The 21,805-nt window shown below is 43.3% G+C and overlaps 1 protein-coding gene across 2 annotated transcripts; it reads left to right on the top strand.

Moving 5' to 3' along the window:
- The first annotated feature begins 4,810 nt into the window (after positions 1-4,810).
- On the top strand, positions 4,811-20,115 carry LOC307085000 (Y+L amino acid transporter 2). Of its 2 annotated transcripts, none has more exons than XM_079749593.1 (12): positions 4,811-4,976; positions 5,896-6,024; positions 6,969-7,144; positions 8,261-8,403; positions 10,900-11,025; positions 12,076-12,220; positions 12,609-12,732; positions 13,635-13,738; positions 14,001-14,097; positions 14,290-14,439; positions 17,834-18,017; positions 18,692-20,115. In XM_079749593.1, exons 1-12 carry the CDS (start codon positions 4,974-4,976, stop codon positions 18,784-18,786), a joined length of 1,476 nt encoding a protein of 491 aa, XP_079605719.1. In that variant the 5' UTR covers positions 4,811-4,973; the 3' UTR covers positions 18,787-20,115. The 2 variants fall into 2 exon arrangements, with proteins under 2 accessions (XP_079605719.1, XP_079605720.1); XM_079749594.1 differs by having other exon boundaries at positions 5,793-6,024.
- Positions 20,116-21,805: the final 1,690 nt, after the last annotated feature.

Here is a 21,805-nt window from a genome sequence, read left to right as displayed (position 1 = left end):
TAAATTATAGTTATATGTTCAATCTAAATCTTGAATCTAAAACGACATCCTAAATCGAAGTTTTCATTTTATATCTTAATCGAAGTCTTATATCTAAATCTAAATCCTAAAGTATAAAAGGACGTGCGGTTGCATAGTAGCTCTGCAGGTCCGATCTACAGGAATTCTTCTCACACTGCTGTGGCAGCGGTAAGTAGGGCCCATGTTAACATCAAAAGCATTGAAAGTGTCCATGCAGACATCTCTGCCATGGGGGTGGACGGTAGTTTGCCGAACGATGCCGAAGTGCCTTGGACCAGGCCTTGGACCCTTATAGCAGGGCTTGAATTTAAGTGAGCTGGAAGGCATAATCCGGCTACATATATCGTTAAAATGTAAAAAGAGTCTTAATTCACACTGAAATGCCCCATAAGTCTATGGCTTATACAGTTAGCTAGCATAAGAATGATTCACTTTATCATAGCTCTCGGCAGAGGAATGTATTCTATCTGGATGATACATATTCTTTAATTATTTAACATTTATTTACTCTTTTATTCAATGTAGGTTTCAATGCCACCTGCAGTAATAGCGACTACATCACAGAGATTGGTCAAATGATCTGAAATGGTCTATGATGGGAATGGAGTGAAGTCCAGTCCTGCTAGGCAATGCCTACTGGATTGGTTGTCCTCATTGCCTCTTAAGGTTTATATTCTATCAACACACATTTTAATCCTTCAAGCATACTTTATCCAGGTATCTCTCCCATCCATGGCGCAACAAAATGTTCCAGGATCAGCTGGAACTCTGCGATGCTTGCCCTTTTCATCAGTGTCCAAAATAACCATACGCAGAGACGACAGCAGAGCGAAATTAGCCAAAGATGGCCTTATTGGGAAAATATTGTTCTCATCTGGTCTGAAATACTGCTAAGGCAAGAAACTACAGCCATATTCAGAGTGACATTTGGATTATCAGGGAATCTGTAATTTCCATTTCAATCCCTATGCACCATTGAGGGATCCAAAAAGCTTGTGAAACTTATTGTCAATCATTTTCCTACTGGTTGGAAAATAAGTTGGCTCCATTTGTGCAAACAGTTGTCTGTACATCAGGGGACAAACCATCTGAAATGGTATCATATGCATCTGTAACAGACTGCTGGTGTTTGTGGATTACGAGCAGCAGAAGGTGTGGTCCTGCCCCATAGAGCTGGATGGGACTAGCACTTCGTTCTGTAGATATTGGTTATGTGGAGCTCTGAACTCCTTAAGTGTTCTATTGACTCTTGGGAGGTTAATGTAACGTACACAGAAGACGTTGGTTGTTGCTTGGGTCAAGTTTACCTTTTGACCCCAAATCATGGCTCAGCAATTTTTTTTGGAGTCTCTGTAAAAACGTTCCACGCGTTGGCCATGAGCAGAGCTTCCAGTGACCACAGAGAGGACTCTCCTCTGACACTCCTCATGTCCTCCCAAACTCCTGTGTTCTCTGCCCCAGAACAGTCCTAAGGTGCAGTCGTTGGCTAAACTCCTCCACTGCATGGGAGTGTCCCGTTGTCACCGTGTTAGCTCTGTTGTTGTTTGAGCCCTTCGGGAACATCACCATTCTACAGTAGCCGTCCATGGCACTGCTGTATGATTACCATCCACATGTCGGGTGAAATTTGGGCTAGGCAAAGAGTAAAGGCGTCAGTGGAGTGTCGTCAGCCATCGTAGACCGATCCCTTCTGAATCCAGCCTATGCAATGGCTGTTGAAGGAGGTTTCTCTGCACAATGATGCTCCTGGATCGCAGATGACCAGTAACCATGCCATCACCAACATTAGGGCGCAATGCTTTCATTTGCACAATTTCAGCATGAATGAATGCTCTTTATTTGTCAAGCTACAGGGACAGGTACGGGTACAGCGAAATTTGGGAGAGCTCCCCCCTCCCCCTTAAAAAAGAGAGGACAAGGAACATACATAAACAATATATACAGTATGATAAAAAACAAACATAAATACACATCTAAATACATATCTTGTAAACATGATAACCCAATATTGCACAAGTCCTTAGAAAGCGAGTGAGGCAGGTAGATAGATAAATAGATGGTTCACAGTAGGGAATGACACAGTTCATTAGCAGCTGCCACATGTTATGTGCGTGTGCGCAACCCAGTCTCACGGAAATACGCGACACTGTCACGTCATTTAATCCATTCATTTGTGATCTGGTACAAGTAATTTCAATTTTTTCGTGCCAAAAGCACAAATTTCTAACAATATGACAGCTTTTGGCCACCCGTTTCTACTTTCACCTTTGATTCTGAGAAATTGTGACAATTCACAGATATATTTAATGCAGGTGCGCTGCTCTGTAGGCGAATAAGTTTGAAATTTGTGCTTTTCGCACGAAAAAATTGAAATTACGTGTCCCAGATCACGAACTAATAGATTAAATGACGTGCCGTGAGACTGGGTTGGTGTGCGTGATAGTACGAGAGGTCGGGTCTTGGCAACGTTCAACGCCTGTATCTGGCCCTGGGACAGAAGCTAAATTTTAGCTGTCTGAGTTGTTCATCTGTTACAGATGAATATTTATTGATCTGCAACCTGTACTTTCTTGTGAGGTTTACAGGGTGGTTTTGGAATCCCTAAACGTGTTGCAGCCTGTGATTTTGTAACTCATAATAAAAGAAGATTTTGAAGCTATTCTTTTCTGACGATTTCCCGCTCCACGTCATCCTGAAAACACATAGGGTAATATTATTCACAGTGCCACTGCACTTATTTCAGCTTGTTTAATCAGGAAACACATTTTGTATTCTTCGATAAGTTCTTGGATAACTGTTACAACAATAACACTGTTACAACAACAATTATGCAGCAATCGTTAGCTTGCTGTATGTGGCCCCACATAGCCACTGACAGCCGTGGCAGACCCAGCGCCTTTCCAGGATTCTCTATATATTTGTGTGGTATAGATAGTAACCACATGGGGGGGACAGAGTACCGTTTTTAAAAGTTGCAGGATGCCTTCACAATTTGCCGGCCTACGTTATGCAATAAAACCACAGCCTGATAGTTCAACTTTTTAGTTCAAATAGTTCGAATGCTTTGACGAATCAAAGTAGGCAAGGCAAGGCAACTTTATTTATATAGCACTATTCATACACAAGGCAGACTCAAAGTGCTTCACATATAAACATTGTCATACAATAAAAAAAAAAAAAAGATAAGTAAAAGAAAACATATGCAAAGAAATTAGTAAAATAGACCAGCATTTGAGAAAGTGCAATGTATTGAAGATCAGATCAACAGTCTCTCTGGTACGTCGGGACTCCAACCCGTCCTAAAGGACCCGACCTAAAGGAACTTGGTCCTTTCTCTGGGACTCCAACCCGACTTAAGGAACTTGGTCCTTTCTCTGGGACTCCAACCCGACTTAAGGAACTTGGTCCTTTCTCTGGGACTCCAACAGATTCTAGGACTCTAACCAAGGCAGAACTTGGGTCTCAAACCCTCTCTCTGGTATCAGATCATTTATCTTTCTGGTGAAAATAGAAAATAAAGTACAGCTGGATTCGAAGTAAAAACTTTGTGTGTGTGTGTGTGTGTGTGTGTGTGTGTGTGTGTGTGTGTGTGTGTGTGTGTGTGTGTGTGTGTGTGTGTGTGTGTGTGACCCCCATCCCTTTGGATGGGGATCCAAAACGTTTTGAGATCGCTCTGTTAAAACATGTTTTTTTTAGTTTCAATTCAACTTTTATTTCAACGGCACAATCTAGCCTTCTGGTGTAGGAAGCTACAGAATGAAGCCAAAGAAGACCTATATCCGGTCGTACACTATCATGCCAACAAATAGCGCTAAAGCCCATGTTTTCCAGAATTTCGCATGTAGGTGCTATTTCAGACTAGATAGCATGAGGGGAATGCTATGAGAGGAATGCTGTTTGCACAGTGTTGTATGTGAAACCAGTGTGTATTAATATAAAATATTGCTACTTATTGTGTTTATTTATTCATGACTGGGAACTGCAAACTGAATTGTGCACTTCTGGGATGAATAAAATTATGTGAATCTGATTTGTGCAAGTTTTATCACGCGAATTTAGTCGCGCGTGTATGAGGAGAGACTTCCTCTTGTGACCGCTGTTTATTTCTTCCCATTCTCAAACATGGCCAGTCTTTACGTGTTGTGGAATGACCAGAGACGCCAGAGAAACGGACGCACTAAATAATATAGGCCTCTAGATATCTATATAATATAATATTTCATATCACGGCCAAAAGCTGTGCCCAGTTGGCGTGCCATACACGAAGCTCCACTAAAAGGTCTGGGCCATCACAGAGGCACCAGCGCTACAAAATACTATCCAACAACTACGTTCTCATCTTCTGTCTGCTTAGTTATTATGGTGGATTATTCCAAACCTTAGCAATATAGCATGATGCTCACCCGACAAGCCCGGAAGCAACGACGCTCAAGTGTTTCTCTGGTTGTGTCTGAGTCAAACATAACGAGATGCACCGGGGTCTGTGCACTGGGGTCCTCTAGTTACACCAGTACCTCTTCTTTCTCTCCTGCATGTCTGCTCTATTCCACAATCGAAATGCACTTTTCTTTTTTTTTCTTTTCCGACCCTTAACAATCTTTCCTACAATTAATTGAACAGTTTAAAACCTCCCATTACTGTTTGTACACAACACACTCAACCCTGTTATCCGTCAGGCTGCACTATTCTCAGTCTGATCCCGCCCGACACCAATGCATTGGAGTCTGGCTGATGTAAGGGGGAGGGGCTGTTGAAACGGGGCGGGCGCGTAGTAGACCGTCTAATCGGTTTGATGGTGAACATTATATATCACACGTGTTGCCGATGAACGAGTCAATTCGTTGAGGAAACCTCACTCACACTGTACGAGGCTTCGCGTTTCTTGTGTGGTTTGAATCGGGTGCTTTTTGTTTTACAGCGCAAAGTCTCTGATTGAGTATTTGGTTAAGCAAATGGTAAGTACAGCTGTTTTCTCTTCTTTGTTGGAGCTAACTATTAGCATAGGTTGCATCATCCGCCAGGGGCGTTTACTACCTAACCGGTTTCCCGCTATTTGACGTTGGATTGCCCCCCGCTTTGTCAGCGGTGTGTCATTGATGAAATAATAGCCCAGGGCTTTTCTTTTGAATGTGACATTCCGTCAAAGCTATTGTCGTAGAGCAATAGGTCTCGCGCCCATAGGTGATTTCTGACATGCAGGATAAAAGGAAGTGTTTGCGTTTATTTGATATTTTTTGGATCTTGTATACTTGGTTGTTATTTTATCTTATGCATAGACTTATGTGCATGCATTTACCTTTTGCAAAACCATCAGGGAAGGCAACACAATTGATAACCGTCCTTCCCTTTTTCTTGTTCGCTTTTATGTTGGTTCACCTCTATCACCTTTTAATATTTGAAAGGTTGAAGGATAAAAAAAAGACTGGTGGTTGAATGGACGTCTTTACACAACTTCTATGTTAAGGTAGAATTAATTTAATGCTACACTACATAGTTTTCGATAAACGGTTCAATTGATGGACATCAGATTAAATATTTCCCCCTGTTCCTCTAACTAATCAGATTTAGGTTATTCTAATTTCAATTAAACAATCAATCAAAATGTCCAATACCAGTAAAAGACCTCTTACTCATCAGCTTAACCAAATTTAGCAATATAACCGAAATAGTCTAGGTCTACTAACCTACCGCCCTCCCACCCATCTGTTATGCAACCCCCCCCCCATCCATCCTCCCATTTTTTAATAATAATTTCCCTTTCCTCTTTCCAGACAACTTTGTGCGCTGCGATCCTTTGACCCAGCCTAGCTCCCTCATCGATTGGCCCTCAGTAACCTCCTCCCGTGTGCCTGCTCTCCCGCCCCCGCCGCCAAGATGGTGGCCGGCCTGGACAAGGTGTCCCAGAACAGCGGGTTGAGGTTGAAACAGGAGATCTCCCTCCTGCACGGCGTCTGCCTCATCGTGGGTAACATGATTGGCTCCGGCATCTTTGTGTCTCCAAAGGTAGGCTGAAAATAGTGGCTTAGTGTGGCTGTCCTGGTGTCGTGAGGCGCTTTGCAGTGCGGTAGTGGGGATTTATTTTTTTGTGGGGGGACTGTATGACGTCACCAAAAACAAATCCTGTGTGCACACGAACCCGCGCACAACTTCAGAAAAACCACATGTTTAACAATAATGCTTCTTTCTCATTAGCCCATTTATTACAACAATAGGCCTTACCTACAGGTCTAGACAAACTCATGTCACTCAACAAATGTATGGTTCAAATCTAAAATAACCACAGCTCCTAACATCGCCACGCTACCACCAGTTTACAGACGGGCTAGGCCTGAAGTCACGACAAACACAGTGTCTATAATACAAGACAAATACTTTGTCGAGGGTTATATTAGTAAAAAAATTGCTGTATGCAAAAACACAACGGAAGTCCAACATGAACAAACAAACAGCAGACGGCGTTGCCATAGTGAAAACAAACGGGCAAAAGCAAGACGTCAACTTTTTACACGGTGGAGTGCCGGCGGAGGGACGGCGTCACCTGGCCTTTGGATGCAATGCCTCATAATGTATTAGGACCAGCTGGCTATTGACAGGAGAGCTACAAGATGGAATGCAAATTTGCATTGCAAGTGGGCTTCGTAACAAATATGTATGTTTTCCACCTTATGGAATGTCCTATTTATGCAAATAGAGATGTATTGCTCTTCCATTTATCAAAGAAAAAAAAAGTGTTTTCAAACTAGCATAAATCCCTTTCTCTACAGGATGGTAGCCGTGCACTAAGCAGATTCAAGCCTCTCATTATGTCACCTCTCATTAGGTCACCTCTCATAATGTCAGCTAGTACTGAGTTACCATCCCTTGCCACTTTTATCATCCAGCTCCGCCTCGGCATCATGTCTCTGTAGCTGTCTTTGCCCTCACTCTCTGCGGCCGTCTCTCTGAAGGGGGTCCTCTTCCACACCGGGTCGTTCGGGCTGTCTCTGGTGGTGTGGGCCGTCGGAGGCATCTTCTCCGTGTTCGGAGCGCTCTGCTACGCCGAGCTGGGCACCACCATAACCAAGTCGGGGGCCTCGTACGCCTACATCCTGGAGGCCTTCGGGGGGCTGCTGGCCTTTGTTCGGTAGGTTGGCCTCCGATATCAACTCTCGTTTCAAGGTCACACTCGCCCCGACCCCGGCATAGGAAATGTTTGTGCATACAGGAGGGTTTCAATCATGTGATCTGTAGCGCCACAAAAGAAGTTCAATTTCGCTATCTTTCAATTTATTTTAATTTTTTTTTATTCAATTGTATAATTATAATGGTTAAAGAGCACCAAGATCTCGGTTTAGACTGGCTTGAAATCATGTGAAACCTTTAAACTCACACCTGCTAGCTCATTCTGATGTGTAGTAATAATTGTATTTTTTTGACAGCTTTATTCACCAAAGTCAGCTTTAAGCGCCGAAGTCATTCCTAGTTGTGATTTATTGTATGTGTGTTTTCAGTGAGTTTGTCTTGGGGCATTTACCGCTGAGGGTGTAACAGCCCCTGTTGCAGATGGAACTTGACCAAATGTGTATTTGTTTTGTGATATGAAGGTATATAACAAAGCAGAGGTTGCGTATATCTGCTGAAGATTACCAGACGAAGTTATCAGACGAAATTGCCCAGCGCCTAGTTAGTTATGTTGGAGAAGAACTGTAATTTGTCTGCAATTTGTTGATTATTATCTGGAACCAGGAATGAAAGATGATCCTATTCTCCAAATATGAAGACACAATGGGATTAGTGGTTATCCAATTAATGCTTTTTCCAAGCTGCTGAAACTGCTGCATAGGCTGGGTGACTACTTCCAGATTACAGCACTTCCGAAAGGATGTATTATAGCATTAGTTTCTAGTGGCCGATGAACTGAAACGAAGTGTAATGATCCACAGAGCTCTTGGTCCTCTTTGATCTCTTGTCATCATGGCTCTTCGCCTTTTCATTCCTTTGTCTTTCTTTCTTTCATGGGCCGGCTTCTGCAACTTTTTAGAGAGAAGTCGGGCGAAATCTATAGCGGTATATCGAGTATGTATTATGTCACCACTTGCTAGACAATTATTTTATTCACTTAAATAATGTGCAAACTGTATGGGTAATGCAAAATGCCTGACAGAAATTTAATCAACTGGGCAGAAGTTCATGGTTTGCCACTTCTCGTGAGGCCATGTCCTGTCAGAGGGATTTGACACTGATTGATGTGGTGTTGTAGGTTATGGACGTCACTGATGATCGTGGAGCCGGCCTGCCAGGCAGTCATCGCCCTCACCTTTTCCAGCTACCTGGTCCAGCCCTTCTACCCCACCTGCGTCGCCCCTTACGCCGCAGTCCGCCTCATTGCCGCTGCCATCATATGTAAGCCCCACGCCAATTTAATTTTTTTTTCAAAGTCACCCGCGGTGACTCTTTAGATACCTGTCTGCAGCCGATGGGCGTAAGGCATCTTGCTGAAGGATGCCCTCACAGCCCTATGAAAACAAAATCGTGGACGGAATCAACTGTAAAACGTGGAATATTGAAAAATTGTCTATAATTTGGCCGAAAATGTTAAAGAAATAATATCAAAAGTCGGCCTGATTATTGTAGCAACCTAAATGTTTAATAATAGTAAAATTACAGACTTATAGGCATACATACATAATTCCGTTTTCGATCGTGCTGTTTGAGAAGTGGGGGGGTCACATTGCCAAGAGTCCTCTTAAAGGGTAATTCCGGTGTAAAATGGATTTGGGATATGTTTTGTATGATAACGAGTTGAAACGTTTTTTTGGAGCACAAACACCGTATATAGACGCTTTCTTCAGTTGGCTGTTTTTAGCCGATTCTATCAAAACGCTATAAACTTGGAACGATGGGGGCACTGGTTATGGTAAGAACTGAATCGCTATTTTGAACCACTTAAAAGGCTAAAAGTAGCCCGACACTTCTTTGGTAGTATAATAAGGGTCTTAACATATAAAACAAGGCATTGAGAACTTTGTAAGTGTACAGAATGTTTATTAAAAAGGACATTTTATACACACACTACCGTCAGTAGATCACCCGTCAACGCCATTTTGTTTTTAAGACTCGATAGGTAGATTGAGGAACACAGAGATTGTGACATCCGTCAGCAACACGCAAGCTCTGTGTTCGCCAATCTACTTATTGAGTCTTAAAAACAAAATGGCGTCGACGGGTGATCTACTGACGGTATTGTGTGTATAAAATGTCCTTTTTAATAAACATTCTGTACACTTACAAAGTTCTCAATGCCTTGTTTTATATGTTAAGACCCTTATTATACTATCAAAGAAGTGTCTGGCTACTTTTAGCCTTTTAGGTGGTTCAAAATAGCGATTCAGTTCTTACCATAACCAGTGCCCCCATCATTCCAAGTTTATAGCGTTTTGATAGAATCGGCTAAAAACAGCCAACTGAAGAAAGTGTCTATATACGGTTTTTGTCCTCCATAACGAACGTTTCAACTCGTTATCATACAAAACATATCCCAAATCCATTTTACACCGGAATTCCCTTTTAAACACTATAAAACTAACCCTAACTAAAAATATGCGTAATTACAACTTAACAGCTCCGTTTTATCAGAGCATTCCTCCTAAAAATGACCAGCGATCAGCAGATTCATGACGAGAATCTAGTAAGGATTTACAGATAACTGTTCTACTGAATATCGTTCTAAACATCTTTATTGCTGAGCTGTTAACATGCTGATTATTATTCCAAAACTAGGAGCTATTGTGGGGAAATTTTGCGACGCTGTCAGTAGCTGTCTACCTCTTAATCTTGCTCACTATCGTTCCATAGTTCCAACTAGTGCAACGTTGTGTGAATCATTAAAATGCGCTGCTATATCTTATTCAATTGTTAACGTTTTATTAATTCACAAAAGTAGACACAGTCTGATGAAAAAATCCAGAATTCGGCTGGTAAAACACAGATTTTGGAAAAATCTAAATGGAATTTGGGAAAAAATAAAACAGATTTCACATGGCTCTACTTTATGTAAACGGCAATAGAAAGTGAGTTGTATTGCACTTCAAACATGTAGGGTAAATGTTTGTTTCAGATTAGTTTGGTTATTTCACGTTAATCTCAAATAATGTTTATCTGTAATCTTGCCGTGTGACTTTTTTGATCTGCTCACGGGGCCAAAGTCTAGTATTTATTCTTGTCTAGACCTAAGAACCAACTGAACTGAGGAAATGAAGCCACATTTTGTTTTAGGAATTCCTGAGCGGTGTGATGAACTAATACAGAGTCTTTCAAGTTATTTGTTTTATTGTTTATTTTTATTGTTATCATTGTTAGAATATGGAAGGAATGCTTCTGAAATATCTCAGTGAAATGTGGAATGGCTAGCGCTAAATTACTAGCAGTTGGCGCTAGATGCGGTTGGTGTTAAAGGCAGTTAAGATAAAGGTGTGAAATGTGCCAGGTCTCACGTCAGGACAGGCCAATACATGCTGAGACATGACCATACGTTTAAATTCAATCCTTCTGTTGATGTTTTCAACAGAGTTAGCAATTCACAGGTGCTTCCGAAGAAATGTAGAAGTTTTAAATTTCACTGTATTTACCACAAATACGTAAAAGGATATTGTAGCTGAACTTCTGTAGCCAGGTAGTCAGGTGTTCTACTTTATTATATTGCTATTGATAATGTCAGATAAGTGAAAACAATTCAAAGAAAAAATGAAGCTTTCTGTGTTCACTTTCTATCCACCAGGGATTGTGTGTGGAATGGGACTTGGTGTCGAGATCCCTGCTCTTGATCATGCCAGTGTGTTCCCTGCCTAAAGGAGTTTCCTGCCTGTAACAGCTGTGTTCCTCTGCCCCGCCGTGCCCCAGGCTTGTTGACGTTTGTGAACTGCATGAAGGTGAAGTGGGGGGCCATCCTGCAGGTGGGCTCCACCGTGGCCAAGCTCCTGGCCCTTATCCTCATCATCATCGCCGGCCTGGTCAGGCTGGCCCAAGGTGAGTGCGTCCCTCTCTCCCTCCCTCCCTCTCAGCCTGCACCATCTATTGACAATATCTCATTCTTTCCTCCCATTCATTCTGCCTTCACGGTTGAGGTTAGTTAGGTTTATAGTACTTCCCACACTAGAATACCACCCAATTATGTTACAACAATAACCCACAATTGCAGGGGGGGAAAACAGAATCACCCAGCAGGCTTATGAGACCAAGAGAAACGACAAGATTCACTTGTTCACTGACAGTATTACTGATGTTTCCATGTCTCGTACCATTTCCAATACTTCCAACAGTCTGATCCAAAAAACTGTTATTGGGTCAAGGGGAAATGAAAATGAAAGGAGGAAATATTTCCTAGCTGGATATATTACCTAGTGCATTGGCTATCTAGCGGGGTGGGTGACAAGACAGACTTTGTATCTGAATGGATGGCAGCTAGGACTTAACTTTCAACATTGCGATGGTTCAGGAAATTGATAAGAAGAAAAGACATTCCAGTCTTGGAATTCCAGCAAATTAATCTTTGACTGACCCGAACAGAAATGTTTCTACTCCAAAATATGAGGTTGCATCATCTATAATGTATTGGTTACTGGTATGACAGTGTGTAAAATGCGTATTTTTTTTTTACTGTACGCCTCGCTCAAAAACGGCACCTTTTGCTCACCATATGCGTTGGGTATCCGGAAATACAAAATCTATTTGTAGCAATACAATCGTTTTCAGGTATAGACCAATCCAAGAGCTTAAAAACGTAACCTCTTTTAATATTCATTTCTATTCATTACTGTTTTGTATTAATCTACATTCCATCTCCTGTTGAGGACAAGATTGTTTAAAAACAACCAAACCCAATCTCGTCCGTCGTGTTGAGCCGGTTCTCCTGTCATTTTTTTTAGGCTTTTTATTTAATCAGATTTCTTTACTCTCACCTCACAGGTAACCTTTCCTATTGTAACCGGATGTTGTTCCTTCCATTGTGTGTGTGTGTGTGTGTGTGTGTGTGTGTGTGTGTGTGTGTGTGTGTGTGTGTTCCCTACCCATTTCCAGGTAACACCCAGAACTTTGAGAACTCGTTCAAGGGCTCCAAGCTGCTCCCGGGGGACATCGCGCTGGCCCTCTACTCGGCCCTCTACTCTTACTCCGGCTGGGACACCCTCAACTTCATCACCGAGGAGATCCAGAACCCAGAGAGGTGCGGGGCACTGGCCTAGCCCCCCCCCCGTCATGCACTAACACCCCCCGCTCTCTCAGAGGTCCTTGAGCGATTGCTCAGAGGGAATTCTTGTTGAGACTCGTCATGGCTGCTTTGACATTTCTGTAGAGTTCTCTAAATCAGGGGGACGGGTAGGTTAGTGGCCAGTGCAGTGTTTGACCCCCAGCCGAAGGCTACTGGGTCGAATCACCGATGCCTGCGGCCTAACCCCCGGTCATCCATGAATTGCCTTTTCTGTACTTGTCATCCATGTAACTGACCGTAACTGGAAGTAAGGCATTTCTCTGCAACGCTCTGGATAAAAGCTTCTGCTGGATGACTCGACGACCGTAGGCCAAAGCTTGTCTTCGCCCGTTTCCCCCCTCAGGAATCTGCCCCTGGCCATCGCCATTTCCATGCCCATCGTCACGGTGATCTACATCATGACCAACATCGCCTACTACGTAGTCATGGACATGGACACTATCATCGGCAGCGAAGCAGTGGCTGTGGTGAGAGAGAGAGAGAGAGAGAGAGAGACACACACACACACACACACAGACACACACACACACACACACACACTGCTCTTAATTAACAACCTCACGTTTGGCCCCAGCTGGTGATGTCCTCTCCTTCCTGTTGTTGCTGCTGACGGTTCCTCTCCTGTGTGTTGTCTGGTCCTCTCCCCCCCTCCCCCGGGGGCCATTTGGGCTGCACCAAACCGGTGCCCAGTCAGAGCAGTGTGCGCTGAGCTCAGGACTCCACATGACAACGGGGAACCCTAACGCTGTTAGAGGACCGAGCAGGAAGCGAGCGGTTCGGGTGGTGATGTGATTAGGGGTCGCGAGGAGGGTGGTCTCCAGTCGTCCATAGTTACCGGGCTCCTGGATGTCTCTGGTTTCCCAATTAGAATGATTGGAGCTGTAATTATCAGCAATAATTTCCAGTAGGCTAAAAGTCCCTCTAACAGTAAACTGCATAACCGTCAGTATGAGACGGGTTCCAGTACGACCATGAGTTGCGTTTTCTCTAACGCCACTAGTGTCTTTGCTTCCTTGTTGTTGCCGACGGATAAAGATCAGAAGTACAGTGCAAGTGTAATTCAACGTTTTCACATATTAGGGCAACATGGGTACCACGTGTGTTATGTCTGTGCTAGACTTTAGGGTTTGTTCATTAACGAGCATCCACGTCCCGTCAGTTTATTACACCGTTCAGCGCCTTCAACTCTTCCACAGACGATTAGATCAACATGAAATGTGACACTCCGATATGCATGACTGGCTATAAACGTTTCCCTGTAGTCTGATTATGGACAATTGAGGCAGTGTTGTTTCCATGCTTTCTTCTTTTTTTCTGGCGCTGTAACCTGAGAATGCGGAATGAGGTGCTGATCTTCTTTTTCCTCCAGACGTTTGCCGACCTGGTCCTGGGTTGGGCCCGCTGGATCATCCCACTGGCGGTGGCCATCTCCTGCTACGGCGGCCTCAACTCCTCCATCATCGCCGCCTCCAGGTGACCCAGCTCAAACGCACCCTACCAATCGGCTTGAGGAGATGGTCAACATTGTGAACTCTTGATTAAAGACTCAAATCGTCGATTTCAAGCATTTTTTCGTCATTTGAGACGAGTGACGTGGTGATGAGTCTATTGTGAAGCGCTGACGACTCTTAATGGGAACCATGATGAGGCACTTGTTGATGATGATGAGCTCCTCTTGATGATGTCGTTCTAAAAGGCTTCTTGTTGATCTTTACTGTCGCTTCAACGCCCTCAGGTTGTTCTTCGTGGGGTCGAGAGAGGGTCAGCTGCCCAAGGTCCTGTGCATGATCCACATCAAACGCTTCACACCCATCCCCGCCCTGCTCTTCAACGTCAGTGGTTCAGCCAACGATGAATAAATCAAATACTTTGTTTGTATTTAGGTGTTCTGTCATAAACGGCCAATTGATCACCTTCACCTGAATCAGCAAGTCCTGTGCTGTCGAAACTGAACAACTCCTGAGGTTATTTAATCGTCGTTCCCTCCCTTCTGGTTTTGTGTTTTTTATTTTGTATCCGTTCAGGGTGCCATGGCTCTGATCTACCTGTGCGTGAGCGACGTCTACCAGCTCATCAACTACTTCAGCTTCAACTACTGGCTGTTCATCGGCCTGTCCATCGGCAGTCTGATCTACCTGCGCAAGAAGTTCCCCGAGATGTACCGTCCCATCAAGGTAGCCCACACCATCTGCTCCTCAAAGCAACGGTTCACCCTAACCATACAATGCTAGCCTTTTCCACACATTAAGAACCGTCTCTACGTTCGAACCCCTCGTTGATATAGACTGTACTTTCAAGTGGGAGTTCTTCCTTGTGAACATCCAGCGTCCCCTCAGCTGTAGCTCTGCCCCTCATGTCCTGCTCTCCCCCTGGGCGCTGGGTCGGCCTGGATGGTCGGAGGGTGGAGAGGAAGCGTTTGGTTTACCAGTGATGAACGAGTGCGCGTTTAGCTGTTGGCCAACAAGGGATACCCAACAACGGAAACGCAATGCTATCCGTCCCTCTGGGTCTTAGGTAAATCCGCCATATTAGTTTGTTGTAGTTCCGTTGGTCAGTTTGCTCCCTGCATATCCCCGTCCCAGCGACATCATTGGTCAAAATAAATTTGATTCAAACGAAAAAATGAAATGTTCACCCAGTTTTGAGCTTTTCTGCCATCAAAATCTGTTGGATTCACACTTTAATAGGATAGGATGGCATTGAAAATCTAGCAGCAGAAATGTCCACAAATGGCTGCGAGAGAATTAGTTTGAGTTTGTCGTTGCGTAACGGAACCGTGCCAAAGTATTACCTTATCTTGAGTGACGGTCTAATGTCGCGGTTTCCGCATTGACGAGTTAACAGACACGTAATCAACGCTTTGTACATCTGCCTCAATCTGAGGGTCCATACTGATTAAATTGAGTATCCCTTACCAGTGTTTGTAATAACGCCGTTTAAAAGAACGGCGTTAGGTAACGCCGTTATTTTTTCAGTAACGGAGTAATCTAACTAATTACTGTTTCCGTCGTTACAACGCCGTTACCGTTACTGTACGTTAAATGCAGTGCGTTACTATTAATTGATTGAATTGAACTGCGTAATCCGAACGCACCCCTGGCTCTAAACACAAACTGCTAGTGAGGAGACTGTGGGTTAAAAACAAGATAAGCGTTTATGATTGGCTAAGGCAGAGTCATGTTTCATGGTAGCCAATCGGATCCAGTGTTTTACACACAAGCCAGAACATGCGCCACACACACACACACACACACACACACACACACACACACACACACACACACACACACACACACACACACACACACACACACACACACACACACACACACACACACACACACACACACACACACACGTACACCAAACTGATTCGATTAAGCAGCAGAAATGGCGAGTCAGGAGCAATCCGATGAAAAGTTGGCATTTTCTGTAGTATTCGGCAGATGTTCCACAGCCTTTGCAACCAAGCAAATTAAAATTCAGTTGGAAGTATATCAGGGCCTTGAATGGGCAGCTCAACCATCTAAAAAATCCAAATCCATAATCCAAATTCTTTGACATATAGCAACTTTTTTTTTTTTACAGTAACGCAAATAGTTACTTTCCCTTACTTTAAATATAGAGTAATTCAGTTACTAACTCAGTTACTTTTTGGAACAAGTACTGATTAACTATAACTAATTACTTTTAAGTAACGTTCCCAACACTGCCCCTTACAGACTGGCTTTGTTCAAACTAGGAGTACCTCTGTCCTCTCTTGATTGATTTGAAAATGTTCTGCCATTTATTTAAAGTTGAGTAGTATAGGAAGCCAGGGAACTTTGGTCAGTCGTTTCAACAGAATGTTATCACTCGGAAAGCTTGCATTTTGCTTTCCGACAGTTTGATCAAATGCTCATCGGGGGGGGGGTGTTCAACTCAGACGCCTGAAAGAGTGCAGGCCAGGGGCATAGCCACATGGGGGGTCTAAATGAAATATATGGACTAATAGTTTCATCTAACTCTGACTGATTATTCTTTAACAAAAAAAAATACTCAGCGTTGTGATCTTCTCTACACGGCCGGGATTAAAGCTGCGTCTTGCGGCGGTGGAAATAGCCAACACACTTGGTTGCTGCGGGTCTGCCTTCCCGAACTCACCGTTGTGTTTCAGGAGCATATGTTGCCGCATAGTACTTGTAGTACTCTGGTAGCTCAATTTTGCTTGGCATATTTTACATTTCACCTTATGAATTCCTATTTCTGTAAAGTATTTCAATACTTCGCTGCGCTTTGCTCTAACCGCCATCTCTTAACTTTTTGAATTCTGGTGTTGTGCACTCGGCACGGCACGCGCAACACAGAAATTTGATGCATTTCATTTGCTTTGTGCACATGGCACGTGCCAGTGGCGCCGTGCAGAAAATTGATACATTTGCTTCAGAAAATTTGTCTGTGTGTATATGCAAACTCGAGTTTGCCTGTCCACCAACCGAGTTCATTTGTAACGAGGTGTACTCGAGTAATCGATTCCTCACGCCCATCCCTACTGTCTACCGGTCACACCGGTCTCACGGTAACGTCAAAATCAATACCGTAGCGCAATTTCACACCGGTGTACGCTCTATACCGTTTACGCCCCTAGTGGAACTAGACTATTTATATGGCTGTAGGAGGCGGTGGTGGTGGACTTGGCGTCCTCAGGAGAGGCTTCTTAAGCCTGTCAGTCAGACACGGTGCTGTTTAATCAGAGCACTTGCCGAAGATTTTGTTGTCAATTCCAGATGATGTAGCGCGGCGTCACCGGTGCGCTATAGGTCCGTAATCGCATTTATTGTTTAAAGTACTTTCTACGAATAACTCCGTGGCCCCTCGACTAAATCGTCTAGACTCGTCTAAATCCACTAGATCGTTGGAGCTGGAGAGGATTTGTTTTCGCCGTTCACTCTCATGCACTTCAGTATCAACGTGTGTGGGTGTGGGTGGGGTTTTGCACTAGGGCTGCCCGATCTCTCTGTGTTCTTCTGCGATCGTCCGGTACAGCAGACGTTCACCTGTATCCTTTCGGTTTTGCTTGGGATGCAAATATTTCCATAGAGTGAAAGATGGGAGGTTTCGGTAGAGCAATGTATTTACAGAGTAACGCCATAGCCCCGGGACGCTGATGAACCTTTTCTAAGACATTCACTACTTGATTGTTTTGCAAGGACTAAAAAGTAGCTTGCAGTGAATTTGCAGGTTCATGTTATTTAGTAGCGGGTGCGAGTTTATGTTTAAGTAATATTAGGGATTGCCCCTCGTCCTTTCCCTAATGCCTCCGCCACTACACTATCGACCCTGCACATAGATTTTCCTGACAAGACATAATTGATCATCATTTTACTTAATTCAAATGTTGTAGCTGTGGGTTAGGGTTAACAAGCCCCCCACAGTCCATAGGGCCTTGCAGCGACCAAGGTTTGATTCCAGCCTGTGATCATTCTGTCACGCTCTTTTTCTCAAACCTCTCTCACTCGTCTCTTCAATGTCCTGTCCAATGATCAGAATGTCTGGTTTTGACTCCTCTGTGTCCCCTTCCCCCCCCAGCTGCACCTGTTCTTCCCTGTGGTCTACTGCGTGTGCAGCATCTTCCTGGTGCTGATGCCCCTCTACAGCGACACCATCAACTCCATGGTGGGCATCGGCGTGGCTCTCTCCGGCGTACCCGTCTACTTCCTGTGCATCCACCTGCCGCCCAGCTCCAGACCGGCCTTCCTGAACAAAGCCATAGGTAGGCCCCTACTAGAAACAAGTGCCTGTCGTCGTCGTCGTTGTCGTCGTCAACGACGACAGAAGGAACTTGCTGCCGAAACCAAAGTATTTTCTCACGTCACCGCAGTCTGCGGTCGTTTACCGATACACACAAAGGACTCACATAATTAAACAAACATACCACACATGGCAGGGACTTTACTGTAAAAAAAATGTGCTAATGTGTTAATGGAAATTGTTTTAGTGTAGCACTGTTTTGAGTCTCGAGGATTGGAGTTTTAGACCCTGGAGTTTTAGGCCGCCTAGAAGGAGGGATGTGGAGGGATGTTGAAAGGGGCTAAGGATATTCTCTACGTACTTTGCGAAGCTGAAAGCCTGCATTAAGTAGTAAGGGGTTTAACCCACATTTCAAAAGACCCTGTGTTTTATGCCAGAAATCCCGTGTGAGCAGTCATGAGCACGGCCTCTAAACCTCTGTCTGAACCTGCTCCTCAGCGGTACATTGCACTAGTCGAAGATACGCGAGAAATCACCTGACCATAAATTGTCGTCACATCAAGTATTGATTTCTTGCCATGTCCTTTTGTCAACTAAATGATCTTATTATTGTGCGTAAATTGTTCTCAGTGTATTGTGTACTGACTGTACTAACCGTTGCTCCTTGTCCCCTGTCCACTGCCATATCTCTGTCAGACTCCTTCTCCCAGTGCACACAGATGATGTGCCTCTGTTGCGAAGCCTCTCCCGATATCAACCTTGACAATCTGGACCCAGATAAGATTCGATGAGAGGATAAGCGAAAGAGAAACATGCATATGGAGGACGCATTGAGGAAGGTGTTTGGAGAGGTTATTAACCAGAGAAGCGGATGTGAACATGGCTGAAGGAGCGATCCAAACTTGAGTTGAGCGTCCAGTAGGAGGACTGCAAGGATTCACACAGGGCTGGCTGTCAATCACAGATTTGCACTATCCCACAAGGCCGCCTGGCTACAATGTTACTGAGGCTTCGCAGTTGTGGATGTATTTATGTATTTGCAAGACTTTGACAGTGAGAATTGTTGTGATAGTTTAACGTATGCTCATCAACCGGGACTCAACACAGGATGCTGTATACATTGGATTCTATTTTTGTGGTTGTTGTACAATCCAAAAAATATGTTTTTAACTATTAAAAAAACATTGACTTTCGAAATGTATATTTAATATAAAGTTTAGAGCTCCAACGGCCGATAATGCTTGATGAAAGCCAATTTGAAAACCAGTGTAAAACTGTTTCATCCAGTATACTTTTCGTTTATACTGTAGCAATTCTTGAAGTTAATCTTTTTGTACTTTGGTTGCAAATCTGTAGGATTTAGATTTCATGAAGAACATGGCATTCCATTACGGCTCAGTTTCCACGTTCAGGATTTATATAATATAAATTGCCTTCAACACCAATCACCACTCAAAAACTTGATTATATGAACTAGACAACATGCTTTCCCTGTGCTGTATTCTTTATTTGTATGGTACCTTTTGTTTTCACTTTGAGGACCTCATGAACACCTAAATATGTATCTATAAAGGTTCATCTTGTACAAAGCTTCCTCTACACCCACGTTCCTGCTCAACAAATGTCCATGTTCATGTGTTCAGGCTGATGTGTGCAACACCTTGTAATGACCAAATGTTTGACCAAAATATTTAATGTTTTTGTACACACTCATTGAGAACGATTACAGCGTAAGTTACTGATGTGGTTTGATTATTATTTTTATTGTTTGTACTTTTAGCTTACATTTTTCACCTATTTTTGTTTTTGATAGACTTTACACGTGGCACACGTTAGGCGTGTTTCAGATCAAGAACGCGTTGCCTCGCATAGCAATGCATTCTGGGATCAAAACGTCAGAAATGCTGGTGATGACTTCCCTATGCGACATGCCACATGACTTTAAAAACTCGCGGGAGCTCCCTCCGTCTGTATTTCTGTGCATATGGTCTCAAATAAATGCGGACTTTCCTTGACAGCAGTCATATGCTTAGCAACGGTGAATTATCAAAAAAGTATTCACCACCGGAAGTTGTGAAGGCCCATGCGAGTGAACGGAGTGTTCCACATCATTGAGAAGAGCCGTGTAATAAGTAAGGGATAATCACCTCAAGGCAGGGCAATAAACCGTTTATTGCCCTGCCTTGAGGTGATTATCCCGTTTATTCTACTTGCTTGCCAACAAAACAATTCAAATACTTAAATAATTATGCTTTTGTTTTATTCGTATTGCATGCTAATTAAATGTATACTCTGAGTTCATCTCCCTCAAAACGTAGTCCTTTAATAACATCGATCAAACATGTTTTGGACACCTCAAAGGGCATTATCCCGCTTATACCATGGTCACTTGCCAAAGAAAAGAAATTAAGATCAATTATTTATATTTTCATACGTTTTACAATCCAAATATAACGTTTTTCACATGCCATAATTTAGTTTCCCTGGTAAAGTCTGAGGGTTTGACTAAAACCCGCAACAATCATTACCATCCCGTAAGGCTCTTTTGCAACGGAAACGTTGTTCACTCCTCCAGTAAATAGGACAGACCTTAGCTACGACTAGGCAACGTAACCTTCCACAGTGAACTGTCAAACTGTTTATTGCCCTGCCTCTCGGTGATTATCCCTTACATAGTCACATTCATTATTCGATATTCTACCTGACTCCGACTATTCGACGATCGTTGCCCATCCCTTCTATAGGTCCATGTCTGAAACACGCCTATTTATACGGTGTGAAACTATTTGTCATAACTGCAAGAATGCAATGCAAAGTTTGAGACGGTGTGGTTGGTTATGGTTTGAGTTTTTCAGAACTGATGCAGAACTATGGGGCCAGAACAGTCTCATTAATAATGAATGCACAGAGAAGGATTCACAAATGTATTTTGTGATTTATATATAAATTACTCTCTTCTCACAAATACATTTCAATGCACACACAAATGGATATCGGTATGTATAAATGTAAAATAAATCCATAAATATATTAATTAAAAACATGTTTGCAATTTTCATCAAAAATGTATTTGGATGTTGTTACATTTATATACAAACTGTTAAACTTGAATTAACAAGACGCTTTTCATTTGTGAACTTGTTTGCATTTGTGTGTGAACTGGTCTGTATTTATATGTGGATTTTTGAGACTCCTGACGTGGCTGGATTCACAAATGCATTTTTTTCAACAAAGAACTCTCTGTAGCCAATCAGATGCATCCCTCGTTTTCAGCCAATCACAACATCCCTCCAAAGTGCACTACAATTTCAATGTCACTTTTTCAAATACATAAAATTTGAATTAATATATTCAATGAAAAGTATATACTCATTTTTATGACTCCTAACCAGTCATATTTCGGGGGCGGCATCACGTATATTGGGCAGAAAGTGCGCGCATCGAGAATAGTTGAAGCTCGAACTGGCCGTTGCAACTGCGGTAACAGCAGCTCTGCAGGTACGAGCTAAAAATCCGGGGAAACTGAAGCAACGCTCGAGCTAAATCAGGAACAAACGAAGCACGTTTTTTATCAGCAAAAGTTGACAAACTGCACCTCATACAGGCCTCCATGTGTCGGTGTAGGCACTTCCAACGTGTCTTAAGCTGCCACTAGAGGGCGATATCTCCTCCTCCGCTAGAGACGAGGGTTGTTGAGCCCTTTGAGGTGCTCTTATATCGCTGAGCTCTCTGTCAAGAGATGTACCAACCAGTTGTTCCACTGTCTTTCGGGCAATCCGCAAACCAAGGTCCTGCCTCCCTGTGCTCTGG

This window comes from Pollachius pollachius (genome assembly GCF_949987615.1).
Source record: "Pollachius pollachius genome assembly, chromosome: 13".
Taxonomy (NCBI): Eukaryota; Metazoa; Chordata; class Actinopteri; order Gadiformes; family Gadidae; genus Pollachius; species Pollachius pollachius.
This window is presented reverse-complemented; position numbering and strand designations above follow the sequence as displayed.